This window comes from Euprymna scolopes, chromosome 20 (assembly GCF_053919585.1).
Source record: "Euprymna scolopes isolate OS-2025 chromosome 20, ASM5391958v1, whole genome shotgun sequence".
Lineage (NCBI taxonomy): Eukaryota > Metazoa > Mollusca > Cephalopoda > Sepiida > Sepiolidae > Euprymna > Euprymna scolopes.
The window spans coordinates 15,286,349-15,307,100 of record NC_136501.1 but is presented as its reverse complement, the minus strand read 5'-3'; the positions used below and the strand labels follow the sequence as shown (position 1 = coordinate 15,307,100).

The following is a 20,752-nucleotide window of genomic DNA, read 5'->3' as shown; positions in this document are numbered from 1 at the left end:
AGAACCGTAGAGATTCAACGTCTCTATCAACTGTGCCACAGGCGCCTTCAGGGCCCATAGCACAGTTGATACAGACCAAAATGTGGTGAGACGACAACAACTACAGAAGGCAGTAATTGCAATGGATGCAATCAGGAAATTCAGAGTTCCTATCACGTCGCAGTTACCACCTGACGAAGGTCAGAAGAATAGTTGGCCAAAACGTCATGAAACAACAACTAATAAAGATGAGAATAATAGTCCGCAATGAGTAAAAATTGACTTTGGTTAATTACAACGCTTTTGACTTCTGGTCACGTCATGGAGACATCGGCTAAGACGTCAGATTTTCTTGCACTTTCTTTTCCGCCTTTGCGGCACGGGTTCACTTTTTTTTTTTTTTTTTTTTAAATTTTTTACACGGTGGTCACCACTTATCAAGGCCCGGAAGCTACTCAGGGATAAGGGTTATTGCAAGTACTCAGAGATAAGGGTTATTGCAAGTACAGTACAGCTACTCAGGGATAAGGGTTATTGCAAGTACTCAGGGATAAGGGTTATTGCAAGTACTCAGGGATAAGGGTTATTGCAAGCACAATACGTTAGTGTGGAAATTTTTTTTTTTTGCTCAACACACACCTTCAAACACCCGGGCAATGCCGAGTACCCAGACTAATCTATATATATAAAAGCGAAAATGTATGTATGTATGTGTGTATGTTTGGATGTCTGCTAAAAACTTTCGAGAGATGCAACGAAAATTCACAAACTCGGTATCACATCGAAGCTCCATCCTTTGCTCGAAAAATATAAAAAAATTGGCCAAAAACGTTAACTTTTTCACCCCGAAATCGACAATTTTCGACATCAACAAAAACGGTCCTCTCGTGACAATGACCGATTCTACGCATGCGTCAGATGACGTCATGACCTGATTTACTTTAAATAGTTGAAAAACCGAACAAATTTCATGTACGTCGGGTTAGCTCAGTTGGTTAAGGCCTTGGTTCATCATCTAAACGTTTTGGGTTCGAATCGTGGTGTGAGATGGTTTTTTTTTTTTTCGATTTTTTAAATTTAAATATTGAACCAGTTTTATTTAAGCCATTTTTCACGTAACATTTGTTTTTCTGCTTTTTTTTTTTACTTCGCTTATTCTTAGCGACACCCAAAAACACCCGGGTACCCACCGATTTGTAAATTTTAATATCGAAACAGGTTTATTCAAGCCATTTTTCACGTGTTCGTTTTCTGTTTTCATCGTTCGTTTGCCTTATGTTAGTTTTTTTTTTATTGTTTGATCACCGCATAGCGGGGAAAACAGAAACTGGCTTCCGCAACTTGACGTTGTCGCACCTGCTAATTTCGGTTTATAAACGTCAACTTAACACACTTATCAATTCATCTGTTCCCGTGGTCGAGATGCTTAGGTCGCAGGGTTTTTTTTTCCATTTCCTTTCCACCTCCGTGTCAAACGTTCGGGGTTCAAGCCTACCTTTATACTAAAACTATTTTTTTTCTTTTACACCGCCAAACAACCAGCCAACGTTTTTTGTTTTTTTTTAACAGGGTTGTTTTAATCTACTCCCCCCCCCCACAACACACACCTCCAAACACCTGGGCAACGCCGGGTACCCCCGCTAGTTTATAATATAAATCTCACCTGTCTGTTTAAATGTATGTATGTATGCCTAAAACTTTCGACAGAGGCAATGGATTTTCATGAGATCAGTATCATTTTGAAACTCGACCCTTCGGGTGACAAATATCCCAAAATTGGTTAAAAACATTGATTCCTTCACCCTCAACTGGGCAGTTTTCTACAAGAAGGGTCGTTTATTTTTTGCGTTGCCATTTTTGCAAGTCATCGTATCGGTTGGAATGACTTTACCAATTCCAACGTTGCGAACTTCCGGTCGCATCATGGAGTAGGTTTTCTTTCATATTCTTTTCCTCCTTCGCAGTATGGGTTTGAGCCTGTCTGCCTCCTACCACTTTTTTTTTTTTTTGCTCAACATGCACCTCCAAACACCTGGGCAATGCCGGGCACCTAGGCTAGTCTATAATACAAATCTCACCTGTCTGTTTAAATGTATTTATGCATGTTTGTATGTCTGCCTTAAACTTTCAACAGATGCGACAGATTTTCACGAAGTCAGTATAATTTTGAAGCTTGACCCTTCGGACAACAAATATAAAAAAATTGGCTAAAAACATTAATTCCTTCACCCTCAACTGGGTACTTTTCTACAGGCAAGGGTTGCTTTTTTCACCGATATTTTCGAAAGTCATCTCCTCCTTTCGATTGACTAGCCTTAATTTAAACCTTCGTCACTTCCAGTTTGGCGATGGGTGCAACAACAAAAACGTTAAATTTTTCGGGGTTTTTTTCACATTCTTTTCCTCCTTCGCAGTACAGGTCCGAGCCTGCCTGCCTGCCTACTACCACTTTTTCTTTTCTTTTTTTTTTTTTGCTCAACCTCCCCTCTCCCCAAACACCCCGGCAACCAACGCCAGGCACACATGCTAGTTTAAAAGAAGCTTCAAATAAACTGCTAATATTTTTTAAAAAATTAATTTACAGCATACAAAAATAATGAAAATGCGAGACAAAAGCGTGTTTACATTATCGACGCTTGAAAACAATGTTCCTATGCAGTAACGTTTTTGAAGCCGTAAACATACCCATGTTTTAAAAATCTAGCAAAAATCAAATAATAGTCATATCTTCCTGAAATTTTCGATATTTATTCATTATTAAATAAACTTACACATCAAAGCACAGAAATTAGGAACCTGTGATTTTTGGGAAAGCTACAACAGTGTAGTAAATAATGGGCAGTCAACGATTCCCTCACTATCAAACAATCGTGAGGTTGTTTGCATGGCAACCGAGAAGGCTAACCTACTTGCCAGTTGGTTTGCCTCAAACTCCATATTGGACCCAGTACACCACTCCCTCCCTGACTTTCCTTTGCGGACAGACGCCACACTAGATGATTTGAAAATCACCCCTTCTCAGGTATATGGTATCATAAAAAACCTAGACACCTCAAAAGCATGTGGACCGGATCTCATCCTGGCTGTGCTATTAAAAAAATGCGCCGGTGAGGTTGCTCCAGTTCTTTCCAAACTTTTCAATAAATGCCTAAACGAATCTTGTTTTCCTGACTGCTAGAAAACCGCTTCTGTGGTACCAATTTTCAAGAATTCTGGCGAAAGAACTGACCCATTAAATTATCGCCCCATTAGCCTTCTCCCGCTTTTCACCAAAATATTTGAGTCCTTAACTAATCAAGCTCTAGTCCATCACCTTACAGCTGCTAAACTCCTGACCGACAAACAATATGGATTTAGGAGGCACGTTCCACAGTAGACATCCTAACTGTAATCTCTGAACGTATATACCATTCCCTAGACAAAACAGGGGAGGGTAGAGCGGTAGCCCTCGATATATCTAAGGCTTTTGACAGGGTGTGGCACAATGGTCTTCTATGGAAAATTAGATCATATGGAAGAATACATAATGTAATTAAATCCTTCGTAAGTAAGAGAAAAATCCAGGTTATCCTCGACGGTCGTACATCTAAACAATATGATATAAATGCGGTAGTGCCTTAGGGGTCTATCCTTGGGCCTTTATTATTCCTGATATTCATAAATGACCTCCCTGATAAAATTGTTTCAGAGATGGGTATATTTGCTGATCACACACTGTAATCTAAATTTTTTTACATAAGGTCCTAAGTTCGAATCCTACCAACAGTACGCTGAAGAGAAGTAGGGCTCCGAAACACGCGTGTCCGTAGATTACTGTTTTTAAAAATAATAAATAAATAAATAATACGTCCAAATAAAATTGGGCGACTTTTTAAGAAAAACACCGGTTCTCCGAGGCGGAGATATAAACATTACTATCGTTTAAAAAAATCAAAACAAAAAACCACTTAATCAGATGAACGATAAAAACGAAGCAGTAAATTGTCTATGGCAACATAGCACAGTGGATTAGGGCGCTGGCTGGACTGAAATACATAAGGTCCAAGGTTGGAATCACACACACACACATAATATATATATATATATATATATATATATATATATATATATAAGAGGAAATATTTTTTAGGTGTTTTACCTCCGTCCCCATATTTCATGTTACGAAAACTAAACAAAATAAATGTAGGTCGATAAAAATTTCAACATTTTTTAAAGCTGAAAAGATCAAATAATTAAAAAAAAGTTATTTTTATATATATTTATAAAATCCCGTTATTAATTTCACTCACCTTAAAGTTGTAAATAAAATTGGACATAAAATCAATATCATCTTGTCAAAAAAATACAAACTTTGTCTTGATAATTTTTTTTCTCGGTAATATAATTATTTGAATTACAACAACAACAACAAACACAGAATTCTAAAAAATAAATATTTAAAAAAAAATGCTTTAAATTATATTAAATTCAAATATTACGCGATATAAGGGTTAAACAGAGATTTATTATAACAGGTTTCCAATTAAAAAATATATTCATATAATAGAATATGTGACTGACTCGGGAGATAATAAAAATTGCAAATCTAAAATCAGCCCCCAAAATTCGTTTTGATTTTATTTAAATTGATTAGAGGGTGATATTTATTTTCTGGCGCCTTTTTTTCAAAAAAAAGTACGGAGGCTTGTTTTATCAGAGTTTCATTCTTTGTATTTTTTTTTTAAAGTTAAAGACTATTTTTTAAAACTTTATCATAACATTTACTTTTTAATTAAAAAAAGTTGCCGCTTCCTTTTTAAATGTGTTCATCTAATGAAAATATCGTGGTACTCTCTTAATAGTCGCGTACAGACTACGTTTTGTTATCAACTTTGTTATGTTAAAAAAATTCGTCGCAGCATTCTTTTTTTTTTTAATGCTTTGATTTAATAAAAAATATTGTTGCATCGAGCGTCTTAAATTATGAGATAAAAAAAAATGAACGAATCTATTAATAAAGGAGAGTTGTTTCCTTCTGCACAGTGAACGATTGTAAAAGAGCGCCGAGAAACCTCCTACTTACTTCTTGCCCCGAAATTTTACTATTACATAAAAATTCTTATATTTGCAATTGTGCATGTGCACATATCGAAGGTCCTACTATCCATTAAAACATTTTTTTTTACCTTAATTTTTACTATTTTATCAATTACTTTCGATTTGGGGGAGGGGGGCGTGCGAAATTAAAAAAAAAAAAAGAAAGAAAAAATTAAAACGGAACGAAATTTAAATTTCCGTTCCAGTTTTAAAACAACCGTAAAACAGAGCGTTCTCCGCAAGTTCAACAAAATGCTATTCTAGAAAAGAACCGTTTTTGTATCATTAACAACGAACATAGGAGGTTTGTTGTGTTTTTCTCCCGTCTTGGCTCGGTTTTCATCACGGCCACTCTGGGTTTCGTTCCCCTACTGTTTTGCAGGTCGGTTGAGAGAGAAAAGGGAAATAAAAATAGTAGAAGCCGAAAGAGAAGAGGACAACAAGGAAATAAGATGGATAAGGACCGCAGCGAGGGGCGCAGGAGGAGTCAGGACCGGAGGTTCTGTTTACCATCAGACCGTCTGACAACAACTGTAACGGATTGTTAGCTGCGACGAAAAAAAAATCGTTTTAAAATTAACTACTTATATGTATGTATTACAAGCAAAATACGAAAGCTAATATTTGATAATATATATTAAGAAAAGAAAAAAAAAGGTGACCAGTGCCTTTCTGAAGACTACATTGTTTGTCCAACAAAAATAAATGTTTGAAGCCAAATGGTTCAGGAAAAAAGGCCAAAAAAGGCCAAATTGAAAACTGAAGCCACATTTTTTGAAATACAAAAGAGCCAAATGGCAATTTTTCTTTATTATTATTATTCTTTAGGAAAATGGCTATATTGAAGATGCTAACTTCCAAATGTTTACGTCGGTTTTTTTTTTTTTTTTAATTATTTTTAATTTTGTATTGTTTTCTTAGCAGTTCCCTGTGAAATTAAAATCATGTTTTTTTTTATATATATGCTTTTGGGGAAATTCAATTTTTCTTTTAGATAAATATGTTTGCGCTAAGGAGCATTGATAATGCATTCTATAGTTTACACACTATTTTTTAAAATGTACCAAAGGACTTTTAAAGAATATTGGTAAATTATATATATATATATATATATATATATATATATATATATATATATATATATATATATATATATATGTGTGTGTGTGTGTTTGTGTGTGTTTTGAAAAAAGAAAAACCGAAAGAATTTATGAAATGATCAACGTTTCGTCCCTATTGCAAAGGACATATTCAGGATATTAAAAGGAAAAATGCAAAAAAAACAAAAACAAAAAGAAAACGATCATATACCATTTTTTCTTTTTTTTTGCATTTTTCTTTTTAATATCCTGAAGATGTCCTCTGGAAAAGGGACGAAACGTTGATCATTTCATAAATTCATTCGGTTTTTCTTTTTTCAAAACAGCATAACGTCAACCATCGCTGGTATCTTTATTTTATTATATATATATATATATATATATATATATATATATATATATATATATATTGCCCGGGTGTTTGGGGTTTATGTTGAGCAAAAAAAAAAGAAAAGTGGTAGTAGGAAGGCAGGCTCGAACCCGTACTGCGAAGGAGGAAAAGAACGGGAAAAAAACGTGACGTCTTTGCTGTTACGACCACCGTCAAACCGGAAGTGACGTAAGTTTAAATTAAGGCTAGACAATCGAAAAGAGGGGATGACTTTCGAAAATATCGGTGAAAAAAGCGACCCTTCCCTGTAGAAAAGTGCCCAGTTGAAGGTGAAGAAATTAATGTTTTTAGCCAATTTTTCGGTATTTGTTGTCTGAAAGAGCGAGCTTCAAAATGATACTGATCATGTGAAAATCCGTCACCTCTGTCGAAAGTTTTAGGCAGACATGCAAACATACATACATACATTTATATATTGGTAGCTCAAATTTTCGACCCAAATCGATTAAAAAGCTTGCCCTATCTCTGAATACTCTTTATGTAAAATTTCAAATGTTTAGACCAGAAATTGTCTGAGTAATTTGGTAAAGACTGCAGAGATCAAATGTTTTTAAACTTTGACCCCTATTATGACCCCTTAACATTTATTTTGTGCTCAAATCAAGTTATTAAGTTAGATTCATGTCCATGGAACCTATATCTAAAATTTCAATTGTTTATACCCAAAATTGTCGGAGGAGTTTGGTAGATTTCTCAATGGTGAAATTGTTGAACTTTGACCCCTTAACAGCCAAATTTCTGGCCGAAAACGGATTACAAAGATCTTCCCAAATCTCACTACCCTGTATATAAAATTTCGAGTCTGTAGGCTGAAAATTGTCAGTTATTGCGTAGGGAAATGTACACAGACACACAGACAGACACTTTCACTTTTATAGATATATAGATTGTTGATAAATTTGTAGATGAGTGCCCACTCTTCCAAATATGAGTCTTCCTTTTTTTAAGGCGATTTTAGGGAAAAAACATTTATTTCAGAATTTAGAGCAGGGGGATTAGTTTTGCAGTAAATTCAATATAAATTCATCACTCATATTGGGCCGATCGTCTACCCGAATAGCGTTTTAAGAATAAATCACCATATTTTTTTTTTTTTAGCTAAGGGAGATGAATTGTGTGTGTGTGTGTGTGTGTGTGTGTGCTTTTGGTGCGGGTGGCGGTGAAAACTGCCACAAACGCTGTCCAGGTGACAACAGACTCCCTCTCAAATCCCTCCCTTAATCCTATCATTAATTTTACATTCAAGTCCATAATTCTTCCTCCCAAAAGAGAATACTTTACATCTAAGATTTAACTAGAATGATTAGATGTTATTCAAATGTTATCAGGCCAAAAAGTGAGTGATCAGTTCATGTTAAACTTATATGCAAAAGTAATATTAAGATTATTTTGTTTTTTGTCCCTTGAGAAAAAGTTCAATTTTCACTTGTGAGAATGCGGTAACAAATTGAGGATAAGTTCTGAAACAGAAATATGGCGATAGTTGGTTTGCGAGAAGGAACGCAACAAGGGTGTACAATCTTAAAATCAATTTTACTGGGTTGACAAATGGATGATACAAGAAAAAGTTAATTGTACATGAAAGAAAATTTGCGAAAAACATGCTTGCGAGAACTTATATGGGGGTGAAAAGTTCAAATAATAGGTTGTACGTGTGCGTCCCTCAATTTTGGATCTTTTCGTGTCTGGTTTGGTTGCAATCCAGCAAGACTTTATCGATAAATGATGGCTAACTTGTAACTGCCATCTTGGGTTTGTCACAAATAGTCTTCAGTTCAGGTCATTAATGGTAGGAAGAGGACTGGGTTTCTGTGATTGCTATCTTGAGTATGTATTACCAAGCCTCAGCTGCATCCTACTGCTGGATAAAAAAAAAATAGATGAAAAAGAGGCTGGGTACATTCAGCGAGGGTTTTTATAAGCCACTTCACGTGACCCCTAAAGCAGCAGGGGTCAGAAATCGTGTTAGCCGAAAGAGTCAAGTAAATGAGGAAGAAGTGTGGGGGGGGGCATAAATTCTAATACTGATTCCTCAATCTAAATTCTAAAATAATTGTTTTTTTGTGTGTGTCTGTACTTTCAGAGTGTTCATCCATAAAAATGTATAATCTCAGTTTTTGAAGGGATGTGATTTAGTTGAAGATACTCATCAACATTTAATAAGTTAATAAATTTGAAATTGTGTTACATTTTATAATTTTGTTTTATGTACAATTGATGTTTTGTGAAAATGTTTAAAAATCTCTAAAATTTTTAGGTAGAATGTTATTTTCACAAAACGCTTAAAAAAAAAAAAAAAATTGTCTAACTTTTTTGTTCGTAAAAGAACCAGTTCAAACAAATAAAAAATTTTTTTTTTCTTTTACAAATTGCAAAATTCATTATTTGAAAATGAATGAAAAGCCTTCAAATGCGTTGGAGGTGTCTTTTGAATAAGAAATAAGTTTGATGAATATGTCAACACATGATAACTCCACAGCAGTATGTTAAAAATTATTTTGGTTCTAAATTGTCCTTATTATAATTCTTTTGTTGGAGGTGTCTCTTGGATAAGAAGAAAAAAGTTTAATACCTTAAACAGAAATTACAGTAATGTATTTTATTTTCATTTCATTCGTAAATATGGGAGGGGAATTTATCTTCAAATACCTTTAATTTCGAATTAGAGCTACGGACTTATACTAAGTAAATATTAATAAGTCCTTTGAACCTTTTGTTTTTTTTAATGGAGAGTAGACAACACATTGTGGATGCGTTATCAGTAGCTCTTGTTACTTTTGCTGATTTGAAAATGACATTGACATTAAATGAACGTTTCATTCATATTGAAAATGGTATTAAATGCATCAAAAAGTATTGAATGATACTAATATATTTCTTACTGTACTAATTATATTATTTGAAGTAGCAGCGACAGTGAATGTTGTTTTAGCTCTTGACTCTTGATTAGAAAAAAGCTCAAATCAGGAGTTTTTTTTATAGGAATTATTAACACATGCACTCAATAATAAGTCTCGGATTTAATTTATAAAACAACAAATTTTAGCTAAAATTCAACCTGATATATCAACTTAGTCTCTCTCAATGGTAATACATGGATTCTAATGTTTTTTTCCAATTTGATACATTATTTTTGTAGAATAATCTTTGTCTTTTTTTTTGTAGAACAATCTTTGTCTTTTTTTTTGTAGAACAATCTTTGTCTTTTTTTTTTTAGAATCCTTTGAGATGAATAATTTGTGTATTTATTTATTTATTTATTCGCGGACTGTTATTCTCATCTTCATCATTGTTGTTGTTTCACCGCCTTCGGGGCCTGTGGTGCAGTGGATAGAAGCGAGTTTCTATGGTTCCAGGTGAGCGTACTCTGAAGATAGCGGTTTCAATCCTACTCAAAGCACGCCAGGGTTTAGCTGACCAAAACGTAGTGAGGCAACAACTATGAAAGGTAATCACTGGGGATGCAATTACGAGACTCAGCATTCCTATCTCGTTGTTGTTAATCACCTGAAGAAGGCCAGAGGATGAGTTGGCCAAAACATTGTGAAACAACAACTATAAAGATGAGGATAACAGTCCGCAAATAAATAAATAAATATACAAATTACTCATCTCAAAGGATTCCAATAATAAATAATAATATATAAAGAGAGTTTGGTTAGTGATTTGAATTTTTTTTTTTTTTTTTTTTTGCTACAATGTAGTCACCACTATCGAGGCCTGGAAGCCACTCGGGATAAGGGTTATTGCATGTACAGTAATCAATGGGATAATATCGTAGTAATCGTTAATAATGGAGATTTGATAAAGTGTCTTACTTAAGGGGGTGGTTTGCCAGGAATTTGTTTATGTTGGATTTGAAGACATCCAAGTTGTAGTCAGGTGGGAAACAGGCAAACGGAAGAAAGTTCCACAGGCGTGCACTTCTAAGTAGGAAGCTTTGTTCATGGAATCTACATTTGGATTTAGGCACAGATAAAGAGTGGGGAAAATTATTGACAGTGGTTTCAGCTAGACGGGTGTTTTTCGTGAAAGATTGGCAAGGGGGGACCAGAGATTGGAGCTCAGACGAGCACTTGCCATGGAAATAACGATAAAACAAAGACAGGCTCGCAATGTCTTTTCTGTGGGAAAGAGGTTGCAGGGAAGAGAAGAGGGCATCCCCCTCTAAGCCACAAAGTCTATTTTGTACTCTGTCAAAGCAGGATAGGCTGTTTTTAGCAGCTCCTGCCCAGATGTGGCAGCAATACTCCATCCTTGGACGTATTTGGCTTTTATATAGATAGAGAATTGCATCAGCAGTGAAATGTCTTCTGGAGCGGTAGAAGGATCCTACCATTTTTCCAGCGACGTTGGCCACAGACTTGATGTACATGTTCCATTTCATATCAGGAGTAAAGATCAATCCCAGAAGCTTGTCAAAACATGGAGCCTCCCCAAGAACTTTGTAAGTATTCAATTGATGCCAGATGGGGATCAGAGCGTTGATGATGTAAAGATAGGAGCTTGGTTTTAGATGCATTAATAAAAGTAACCAGCCACCTCTTCCCCCACTATACTATGTGCTCAAGATCAGAGGAGAGAGAATCAGAGAGAACTTTGTCATTTACAGCCTTTGATGTGTTGCCATAGATAGTCGTGTCATCAGCATAGATGTCAACGAATGGTTTAAGTATGTGTTTTGGAAGATCATTGATGTAGATCAGGAAGAGAGTTGGGCCCAGGATAGACCCCTGAGGGACTCCAGCATTAATACTGCGAGCCTCTGATTTCCGCACATCAACCACTACTCGTATGAGCTTATCAGAGAGAAATGATTTGATAATTGAAAAAACATTTCCAGTTATACTGTAGCTGGAAATCTTGTGAAGTAGGCTTTTATGCCAAACCTTATCAAAGGTCTTTGATATGTCAAGAGCAATTGCCCTAAAAAGGGAGCCTTTGTCGAGAGATTCACTAATCCTATGAGATATAACCATTAGCACATCTGCTGTAGATCTAGCAGAATGGAACCATATTACATGTCTCTAAGAAGTTATTTCTGCTGAGGTGGTTGACTACTTCTCTATTTAATATGGATTCCAGCAATTTACTCATGATACACAGGAGACTTATTGATCTGTACTTAGAGAGAGATGACTTATCACCTGAATTCTTAAATACAGGGCATACTGATGAGGTTTTCCAGGGTGTTAGGAAGCACTTCTCCTTAAGGCAAAGCTTTTTGTCATATGGGTGCAAGTTCTGGTTGAAGCTTTTTCAACACTATAATTGGAATGCCGTCAGGACTAGTTGCTTTACTGGAATCAAGGTTCTTGATTAGCTTGGCAACCTCACACACAGATATTTGTATGTTGCATAGCGTGTTGTGTGTTATAGAAGGAAGTACGGGGAGTTGATGACCTTCGTTGCATAGCGTAGAATTAGCCGCAAAGTTCTTGGCAAATAGTTTGGCCTTGTCTAATGCTGACGAGATGACCTCAGGTCCATTGATGATGGTTGGGATAGAACGAAGGCTTCTGTTCAAGATCATGTTTGCTATTTGACAAAACTGGGGGGGGGGGGCAAGCCGCTGCTCAGCTACTTTGGATTTAACGGACTGAGCATATAGCTCTCTTGCATTTTTTTATTACTCTTTTACAGTGGTTGCTGGCAGTCCTGAAAGTAGCTTTAGTCTCAGTACATTTATTACGTTGGTAACTATGGAAAAAATGACTTCTGTGTGTGATGGCAGCAGCACATTCTGGGGAGACCATGGCTGGCTGTTAGGTTTTTGTTGGAATTTTTTCGATGGTATAAATTGGTCTATGCCTACAATTAACCATTCGGTCAAGTCTGATACTATTAGAGGACACATCTTTTTTAAACATGGACACTTTTTGAGGAACTTTCGATATCCAAAGGGTACGGGCTGGATTGTAAGGCAAACATGTATGTATGATGGCCTTCGGGTCAAGATCAAAGTGTAGTATCTGTTCCAGCAGATACTGCAAGGAAAGACCATATGTGGGGGAGACCCCACATATAAGACCTTGGTCAATGTAGGGGCAACCCTTCATACCAATTGTCACTATCCAGCTCCCCTACTCCCCGGGGAGTTGGTCCCCATTTCCCCTTCACTCCTCACATTAAAAATTGGCCTTGTGCCTAATTTGCTCGGTGGGGGAGCAAATAAATACCTGGCCGTCGGGTCAAGATCAAAGTGTAGTATATGTTCTTCAGATGCTGCACTTCAATTTCTTGTTCTCTGTCAGTGGAGGAGAAATATTCACGACTAAGGCACTTTTTATTTTTGTTCCTTTTCTCCACATTAAAAAACGACCCTGGTGTCTAACTCTATCCCGTGGGGAAAGATTGTAAATAGGAACATGTGTGTTCTCTCTTTTTATATTATATACACTTGCTTGCTCTGATTAGCTGAAAGAAATTAATGGAGATTTTATCCAATGAAGAGTTTTTGCGCAAATATCACATTTACTGCGTTGTTACTCTGAGCAGCTTAAAAATACATAATTATAACGTTTTAATAGTTACTTTCAAATATATTTTTATGTGAAATATTTGAAAACAAAAAAAAAATGAAAAAAGGCAATAAAGATTTTAAAACCTAAATTGCTTCAAGAATAGTTCACTAATAATTGCTTTCAAATAGATATATTTGTAAAATAATAAAGAAAAAAGCCAAAATTAAGAAAAGGCCTACACAATATTTGAAGACTAAACTGAAAAAAAATTAATTTGAACGTTTTCTTTAATAATTACTATTAAAAATATTTTTGTAAAATAATCAAAAACAAAATTTAAGCCAAATTTAAAGAAAAAAGCCAAATGTAACTTTTGGAAGCTACACTGCCTAATAAAAAAGGCCAAATTAACGAAATTTGGCTTTAAAACGGCCAATCTGACTAGGAAAACCCACCACGTGTGAGGTTGTTCAAATGCGCATGCGCAGAGGAGAACAAAATGGCGTCGTCCAGAGAATTGCGCGTTAGAGTCCATCGCATTGATTACACTAATGCGTTATTCGAAGATGACCCCGAACCGAAAAAGAGGGATACCACACAATGGGCTCTTAAACTGTTCAACGATTTTTGCAACGAAGTCGGTATCTCTGTAGAGGTTGCAAGTAACGACGTGCAATCATTAGCCCATGCGTTGATGCGATTGTACGCTGGTGCGAGAACGAAAAAACATCAACTTTATCAAATGTCAGCTTTCCGCGCGCTTCGTTATTCGCTGAAAAAACATTTCCGAGAGACACTCAAAGTCGACATTGTCAAAGACGAGGCCTTTGCGGAGGCGAATAAAGCTTTTACTGCTATGGAGAATCGTATTGAAGCCGAAGTCGTATTGAAACGACAAATTTCGACAAAAGACTTGGAGCTTCTAAAGGAATATTTTCAAAATAATATGAAAAATCCGACTCCTGAACAGCTTTTAGAATATATTTGGTTTATTTTACAATATTATAAGCGTCTATTGGGTCCAGGTAGTTACGACAATTTAACGATGACTCGTTTTATTATTCGAACCGATGCTGAAGGGAAAAAGTGTATTCTTCCAAACGAATTTTTATCTTCGGATGGAAAAGGAGGTAGCAACGCGGGGTTTTCAGGTAGTTTGATTCCAGCCATGAAGGGTGATGTGCTTTGTCCTGTCACAGCTTTTGAGCTTTATAAATCCAAGATACATAAAGACTTTGACAAATTATTTCAAAAACCCAAGAAACAAGTCGATCCGCAGCAAGAGTTCTGGTTTGATCGGATCGCTTTCAGTAAGTCGTCGATAAAGGAAATGATGATAACATTGAGTCAAAACGCTAACCTTTCTATGAAATATCCAAACCAGAGTCTCACAGGTGCAACCACAGCGAAATTGATCTGGGGTGAAAATTTAGAGGAAGATGCTCCATCAAATCCAGAGTCCTCAACCCGCGAAGAAAAGACTAAAACGATCAGACAGGTAAAGATGAAATCGCCCCTGAGTATTACTATTGTCAAAAAGAAACGAGGAAGACCACAAAAGTCCCAGATTACCAGCGTCAATGAATATGATAATAATAAAAACAACCTTGCCGAATTATTAAACCAGGAGAAATCTCCGTTAAAATCCGATAACAGCCTGGCTAATCCCCCGCCATTCATGAAAAGTTCCCAAGAACAGGGCGTAAAATTACCCTCAAATAAATCCGCTCCAAGTGTTTCTTCGGTGAACAAGGCGCCATGTGCTGCTGCTTCGGCTGCTGCTCTATCTCATAGACAGGTTTTACCGCCACCAAAACAACCCCCCTCCAAAAGTGGGACGAGTTATAGCACTTCAAACAATAACAAACAATCGGAAATTTTGACATCGAATAAAACTCTATGTTCAATGCATCAATCGATAAAACTCAATGAAAAATCTACTGTAATTGGCCAAAATGTTAGTCAATCCAAACCTGGCGATGTTCTACGAGGCGGGTACAAAGAAACCTCTTCTTCCGTAAAAAGGCAAAATGTTGGGAAAAACAGAACTGGTGAGGTTCTTCGAGGTGGGTATAAAGAATCCCCTTCTGCCGTAAAAAGACAAAATGTGTTGACACCTAGAACGGCTGAAGTTCTCCGAGGTGGTTACAAAGAAACCCCTCCATCTATAAATGCTCAGAATGTTCGGCAGTCCAGAACGGTTGAGATTCTCCGAGGCGGATACAAAAAAACTCCTGCAACTGGACAACATGTTTGGACACCCAGAACTGACGAAGTTGTTCCAGGTGGATACCCAGAAACCCCTTCATCTGTAAATGTACAAAATATTCGACAATCCAGAGCCGATGATGTTGTTTTTGTAGACGAATACAGAGAACCCTCTTCTCGTTCAACGTTTATGATTACGGATGTTCGTTCCTGTGGTAGTTTCTTCGCGTAAGCACGTTGCGATCTTATAAAAATTCACTTTTTTTTTTTTTTTTTTTAAATTTAATTTTTTCTTTTTAATTATTCATTTAGAAATTGCCATCATTCTAAAAAAAAATCCACCCTTCACTACGAAAGAAAAAAAAAGGTTATTCTTTTAAAAGTTAAAATCTATTTTACCAAAAAATTAAGCTACTGAATTTTTACGTTAATTCATAAAAAATTTTCTTTTTAAAAGAAAGGTGCTTGTTCACTTTTGCCACCGCTTTTTTTTTTTTTTTTTTTTTTTCAGGTTAAACTCAAGCTTCACGATTATTTTTTTTTTTTTAATTGTTAGGTGGAAGCACAGAATGATAAAAAAAAAAAAACCCAAAAAAACTCTCCTCCCCATGTTAAAAATGGCTTTCAAAATAACATTTCAGCACGGATTACCAAAAAATAACATGTTAATGTTTTCAATTTCACAGAATTTTTGGTGCTTATGCACTTTTGTTACCGCACTATTTTTAAATAGTTTTTCAGATTAAATTCAAATTTCACGATATCTTTATTAAATTGTTAGGTGGAAGCACAGAATAGTTACAAAACACTCTGCCCATGTTAACAATGGCTTTCAAAATGTTATTTCAGCACGGTAACAAAAGTGCATAAGTACCAAATTTTTAATATCAGTACTTATGCAGAGAAGGTACTGTACTGAAATAGCCTTATTTAAAAACCTATTCTTAACATAGGGAGGGTTTTTTATAACTATTCTTTACTTTCACCTAACAATTTAATAAACTAAAGATACCGTTGAAAATACTATGAAAAGAAAAAAGCACGGTACTTCTCTGCATAATATTGAATTTATACATATTTATTCCTATTTTAGTCACCTAAATTCTTTAGAGTGCAATGGGTTTAGGAAATTATTCCTATATATATATATATTTTTTTTTTTATATATACTTAAACAAGTTTCATCGTACATGTGAAATGCCGAAATAAAAATTAAACTGGAAAAATAGTTTATAAACAAATCGAGAGGCTATAGCTCGTTTATAGCCTCTTCTATTTAACTAGAAAGTAAAGACTTGAGTTATCGTTCTTTCTTAGCTAACATCTTCCTAAATTTGGTGATAAAGATGCTCATTATATTTGGTCTAGAGTCGTTTTGTTTTATAAGATTACAATATCATCGCATTTTATATTTTTTGTTATTAATGCTATAAAACTTTATTATATTAAATAAATTAGTTTTTTTGTTTTTCGTCGAAAAATATTTTATGCAATTTAGCGTCCTAAATACTCATGAAAAATTGAATTGATTTCTTAGTAAAATGGAGTTCTCTCCCTCAACACAACGACGGCGATTGCAAAAGCGCCGAAGAAAGTATTTCTTTTTCTCATTTTTCAAACATCTCTTACAAGTTCTGGTGATGTAGAAGAATAAGCGACTCAAAATTGATAGCAAACTGTGTGAGATTAAAAAAAAATTGCATTGTACATCATTGTTTTTCGGGTTTGTATTACTGTAAACATAGGTTCGAAAAAGTTGTCAAAACAAATATATAACAAATAAATGTTATCAAAGGCAAGATAAGTTACTTTTCTACCAAACTGTATATATTTTTTGTGTTTTTATTCAATGTAACATGTTTATTCAGCTCGAAAAACATGCCGTGTTTACCGATGTATTGGAAAATTCAAAATGGCGCCCGCCCGACCGCCCGACTCTCTTTAACACGGTAAGTTTGGGAAAAGGTGTTATAAATAATAAACTAGACAAAACACTATTAAAAACCACCGAATATGTCATTTATGTCATGGTAACAGTAGCATATATTGAGCGAATTTCTAAGAGTATTTTGTCTAGTTTATTATTTATAACACCTTTTCCCAAACTTACCGCGTTAAAGAGAGAGTCGGGCGCCATTTTGAATTTTCCAATACATCGGTAAACACTGTATGCTTTTCGAGCTGAATAAACATGTTACATTGAATAAAAACACGAAAAATATATCCAGTTTGGTAGAAAAAAAAAAAAAAAAGTAGCTTATCTTGCCTTTGATAACATTTGTTTTTTTGACAACTTTTTCGAATCTGTACAGTAATACAAACCCGTTATAACACCTTTATTGTCCATGACAACCGGTGAAAACAAATAGGAAATGCATATTCCCTCTGACCAAGATCAGTGTGTATCTGTTCTGATACATTTTACCTTTTCTGTCTTCGGTTCGTGGAGAAATCCTTCATGACTGAGACAATTTTTATTTTTGTTCCTTATCCAGAGTGCCCCTTTTTGGGAGCTGGATTTTCCCCATATTAAAAACCTACCTTGTGTCTAAGTGTCTAACTCTGCCCTCGTGGGAAGGCAAGTAAATAGGAACATAAATACTTGTCGGCGACAATTCTAAATGTGCTATTATTTTTATTTGGTTTTCAAATAGTATTTTCAAGTTAAATTCAAGCTTCTTAGCTTCACGCTATATATATATATATATATATAATTGTCCCTATTTACAATGCCTCCCCACGGGACAGTTAGACACCAAGGTCGTTTTTTAACGTGGAGAAAAGGAACAAAAATAAAAATTGTCTCAATCGTGAAGGATTTCTCCTCCAATGACAGAGAACAAGAAATGGAGCAAAGTGTATCTGTTCTTCAGTGCTCCATTGGAGCACTGAAGAACAGATACTACACTTTGATCTTGTCCCGAAGGCCAGGGCCAATCATTATTGTTAAGTGGAAGCACAGAATAGTTACAAAACACTTCCCCTTCCCATGTTAAGAAAGGCTTTCAAAATGTTAGCACGGTTGCAAAGATACACAAGTACCCAAATAATTTCTAAGATATGAAAAATAGTTTCAAAAAGTGGGGGATCACTTTTCTATATTAATTTAACGTCAAATGAACACCCACTTTATGGCCACTTTTTTTTTTTTTTGTTTGTGTGTAAAAACTTTAAGGGTTTTTGGGTGTGCTGAAAACGAATATTGCATTAAGATTTTCCGTAAATAAGTAGTTTTCCAGATATTAAGCTACAGAAGTAAAAAAAAAAAAAAAAAAAAAAATCGGCGGGTACATGGAAACCAATATGGCCACCGAATGTGGCTCGATGTGTTTATATAAAAACGAAGCCCCAATTTTAAGGATAGATAATTCTTCATTTAATATTTATTAATATAAATTAATATTTAACGAAAACAACATAAAACTATTTTTAATAGATATTTACTATTATTCTTCCATGGCTACGATCTTTATTAAACGATCAATTAAAAGAAATTATTTAAAATAAAAATTAGTATAAATATTTTTTTTTTTTTTATTAATACATTGCAATCATCGTTTGGTTCCGTAAAACTTCCGTTTTTGTGTCGGTTAATATTCCGGTTTGCTAAACTCTTTGGTAATATTACACGATAAACAATTTTGAGTTAAAATCTATTTAGCATATCTCAATTAAAAATCGTTTAAAATACGTAAACAAAAGACCCCCCCCCCCCCCAAAAAAAAAAAAAAAAAAAAACTCGTTGCTGATGTATTTTTGGTACCGCGCTATTTTAAAAAAAAAATTTTCAGGTAATCTTTTAAGTTGTACGGTGGAAGCATGGAATAGTTACAGAACACCCTCCCCACCCCTCATGTTAAGAATGGCTTTCGAAATAAGGTTATTTCAGCGCGGTACCTAAAAATACATAAGTACCAAAACATCTATTCTAGTAACATATTTAACTTTTTTTTCAGATTAAATGCGTGATAAGTAGATTTTTATTTGCAATGACAATCTGTGTAATGGTTTTTTTTTTTTTTGGTTTTGTTTTTTCACATTCACTTTAGGCATGTGATCTCAATATTTTTTTTTTAATTAAATTTATTGTAAAATGCGGTAAATTTAGTCTGCTTATCCCTCGACTAACATTCGCATCTATGGAGATTTCAATATTCACAATGTTGAATGGCTGGCCCAGTAGGTGTATCAGAACTTTTGGAATTTTTGACACCCCTAACACAAAACTGCGAATAAAATATAAAAAAACTCGTAATTTCTTTTAAAAAAAACCTCACCACTACCTTCTATTCAAAAATTCAGGTAATCTGTCATTTGCCTCTCAGTATAGACCAATTGGTCTCTCGTATGTCATGAGTAAGTTGCTGGAATCTGATAGAAGTGGTCAACCACCTCAGCAGAAATAACCTACTCAGTGATAAGCAATATGTTTCTGTTCTGCTAGATCTACAGCTGATGTGCTAACTGTTATATCATGAGATTAATCAGTCTCTTGACAGGGGCTTATTTTCTAGAGCAATAGCTCTTGATATATTCAAGGCTTTCGAGAGGGTATGCCATAAAGGTATACTTCACAAGACTTCCAGCTATCTAATAGCTGAAATATTCTCGATTTATTAAATCCTTTTAGGCTTATAAGAGTAATCATCGATGGGCAGAAATCAGAAACTCATAGTATCAACATTAGCATCCCTCAGGGTTTCATCTTGGGCCCAAACTAAATAATGGGCAATCAACTATTCCCCCACTAACCAACAATCATGAGGTTGTTTGCTCAGCAACCGAGAAGGCTAACATGCTTGCCAGTCGGTTTGCCTCAAACTCCACACTGGACCCTGCTAAGTACCCCTCCCTGACTTTTCTTTGCGAACAAACGCCATGCTAGACAATCTGAAAATCACCCCTTCTCAGGTGCATGGTATCATAAAAAACCTTGACACTTCAAAAGCATGTAGACCTGATCTCGTCCCGGCTCCAAAGTAGCTCCAGTTCTCTCCAAACTTTACAATAATGCCTTAATGAATCTTGCTTTCCTGACTGCTGGAAAACTGCTTCTATGGTACCAGTTTTCAAGAATTCTGACGACAGAACTGACCCATTAAATTATCGCCTCCTCCCACTTTTCGCCAAAATATTTGAGTCCATAATTAACCAAACTCTAGTCCATCACCTTACAGATATTAAACTTCTGACCGACCCTAAATATGGATTTAGGCAAGCCTGTTCCACTGCAGATATCCTAACCGTAATCTCTGAACGTATATACCATTCACTAGACAAAGCAGGGGAGGGTAGAGCGGTGGATCTAAATATATCTAAGGCTTTTAACAGGGTATGGCATGAGGTCTTCTCAGGAAAATCAGATCATATTGTATCCCTGGATGAATACTTAACATGATTAAATCCTTTTAAGATAAGAGAAAAATCCAGGTTGTCCTCGACGGCCATACATCTAAACAATATGATATAAATGCGGGAGTGCCCCAAGGGTCTATCCTTGGACCTCTGTTGTTCCTAATATTCATAAATAACCT

At 35.4% G+C, this 20,752-nt stretch overlaps 1 protein-coding gene across 3 annotated transcripts in view; it reads left to right on the top strand.

The window, feature by feature from the left end:
• LOC145241335 (uncharacterized) overlaps nucleotides 1–20,752 on the top strand; it is a 110,928-nt gene that overhangs the window by 65,716 nt on the left and 24,460 nt on the right. The window contains exon 1 of one of the 3 annotated variants that reach the window (XM_080104178.1): nucleotides 13,444–15,446. The exons of the other annotated variants lie outside the window; for them this stretch is intronic. Coding sequence (XP_079960304.1) covers nucleotides 13,510–15,446 — 1,937 coding nt within the window. The 5' untranslated portion in view covers nucleotides 13,444–13,509. Of the gene's footprint in view, nucleotides 1–13,443; nucleotides 15,447–20,752 lie in introns of those variants that run through there. 3 annotated transcript variants of the gene reach the window in all.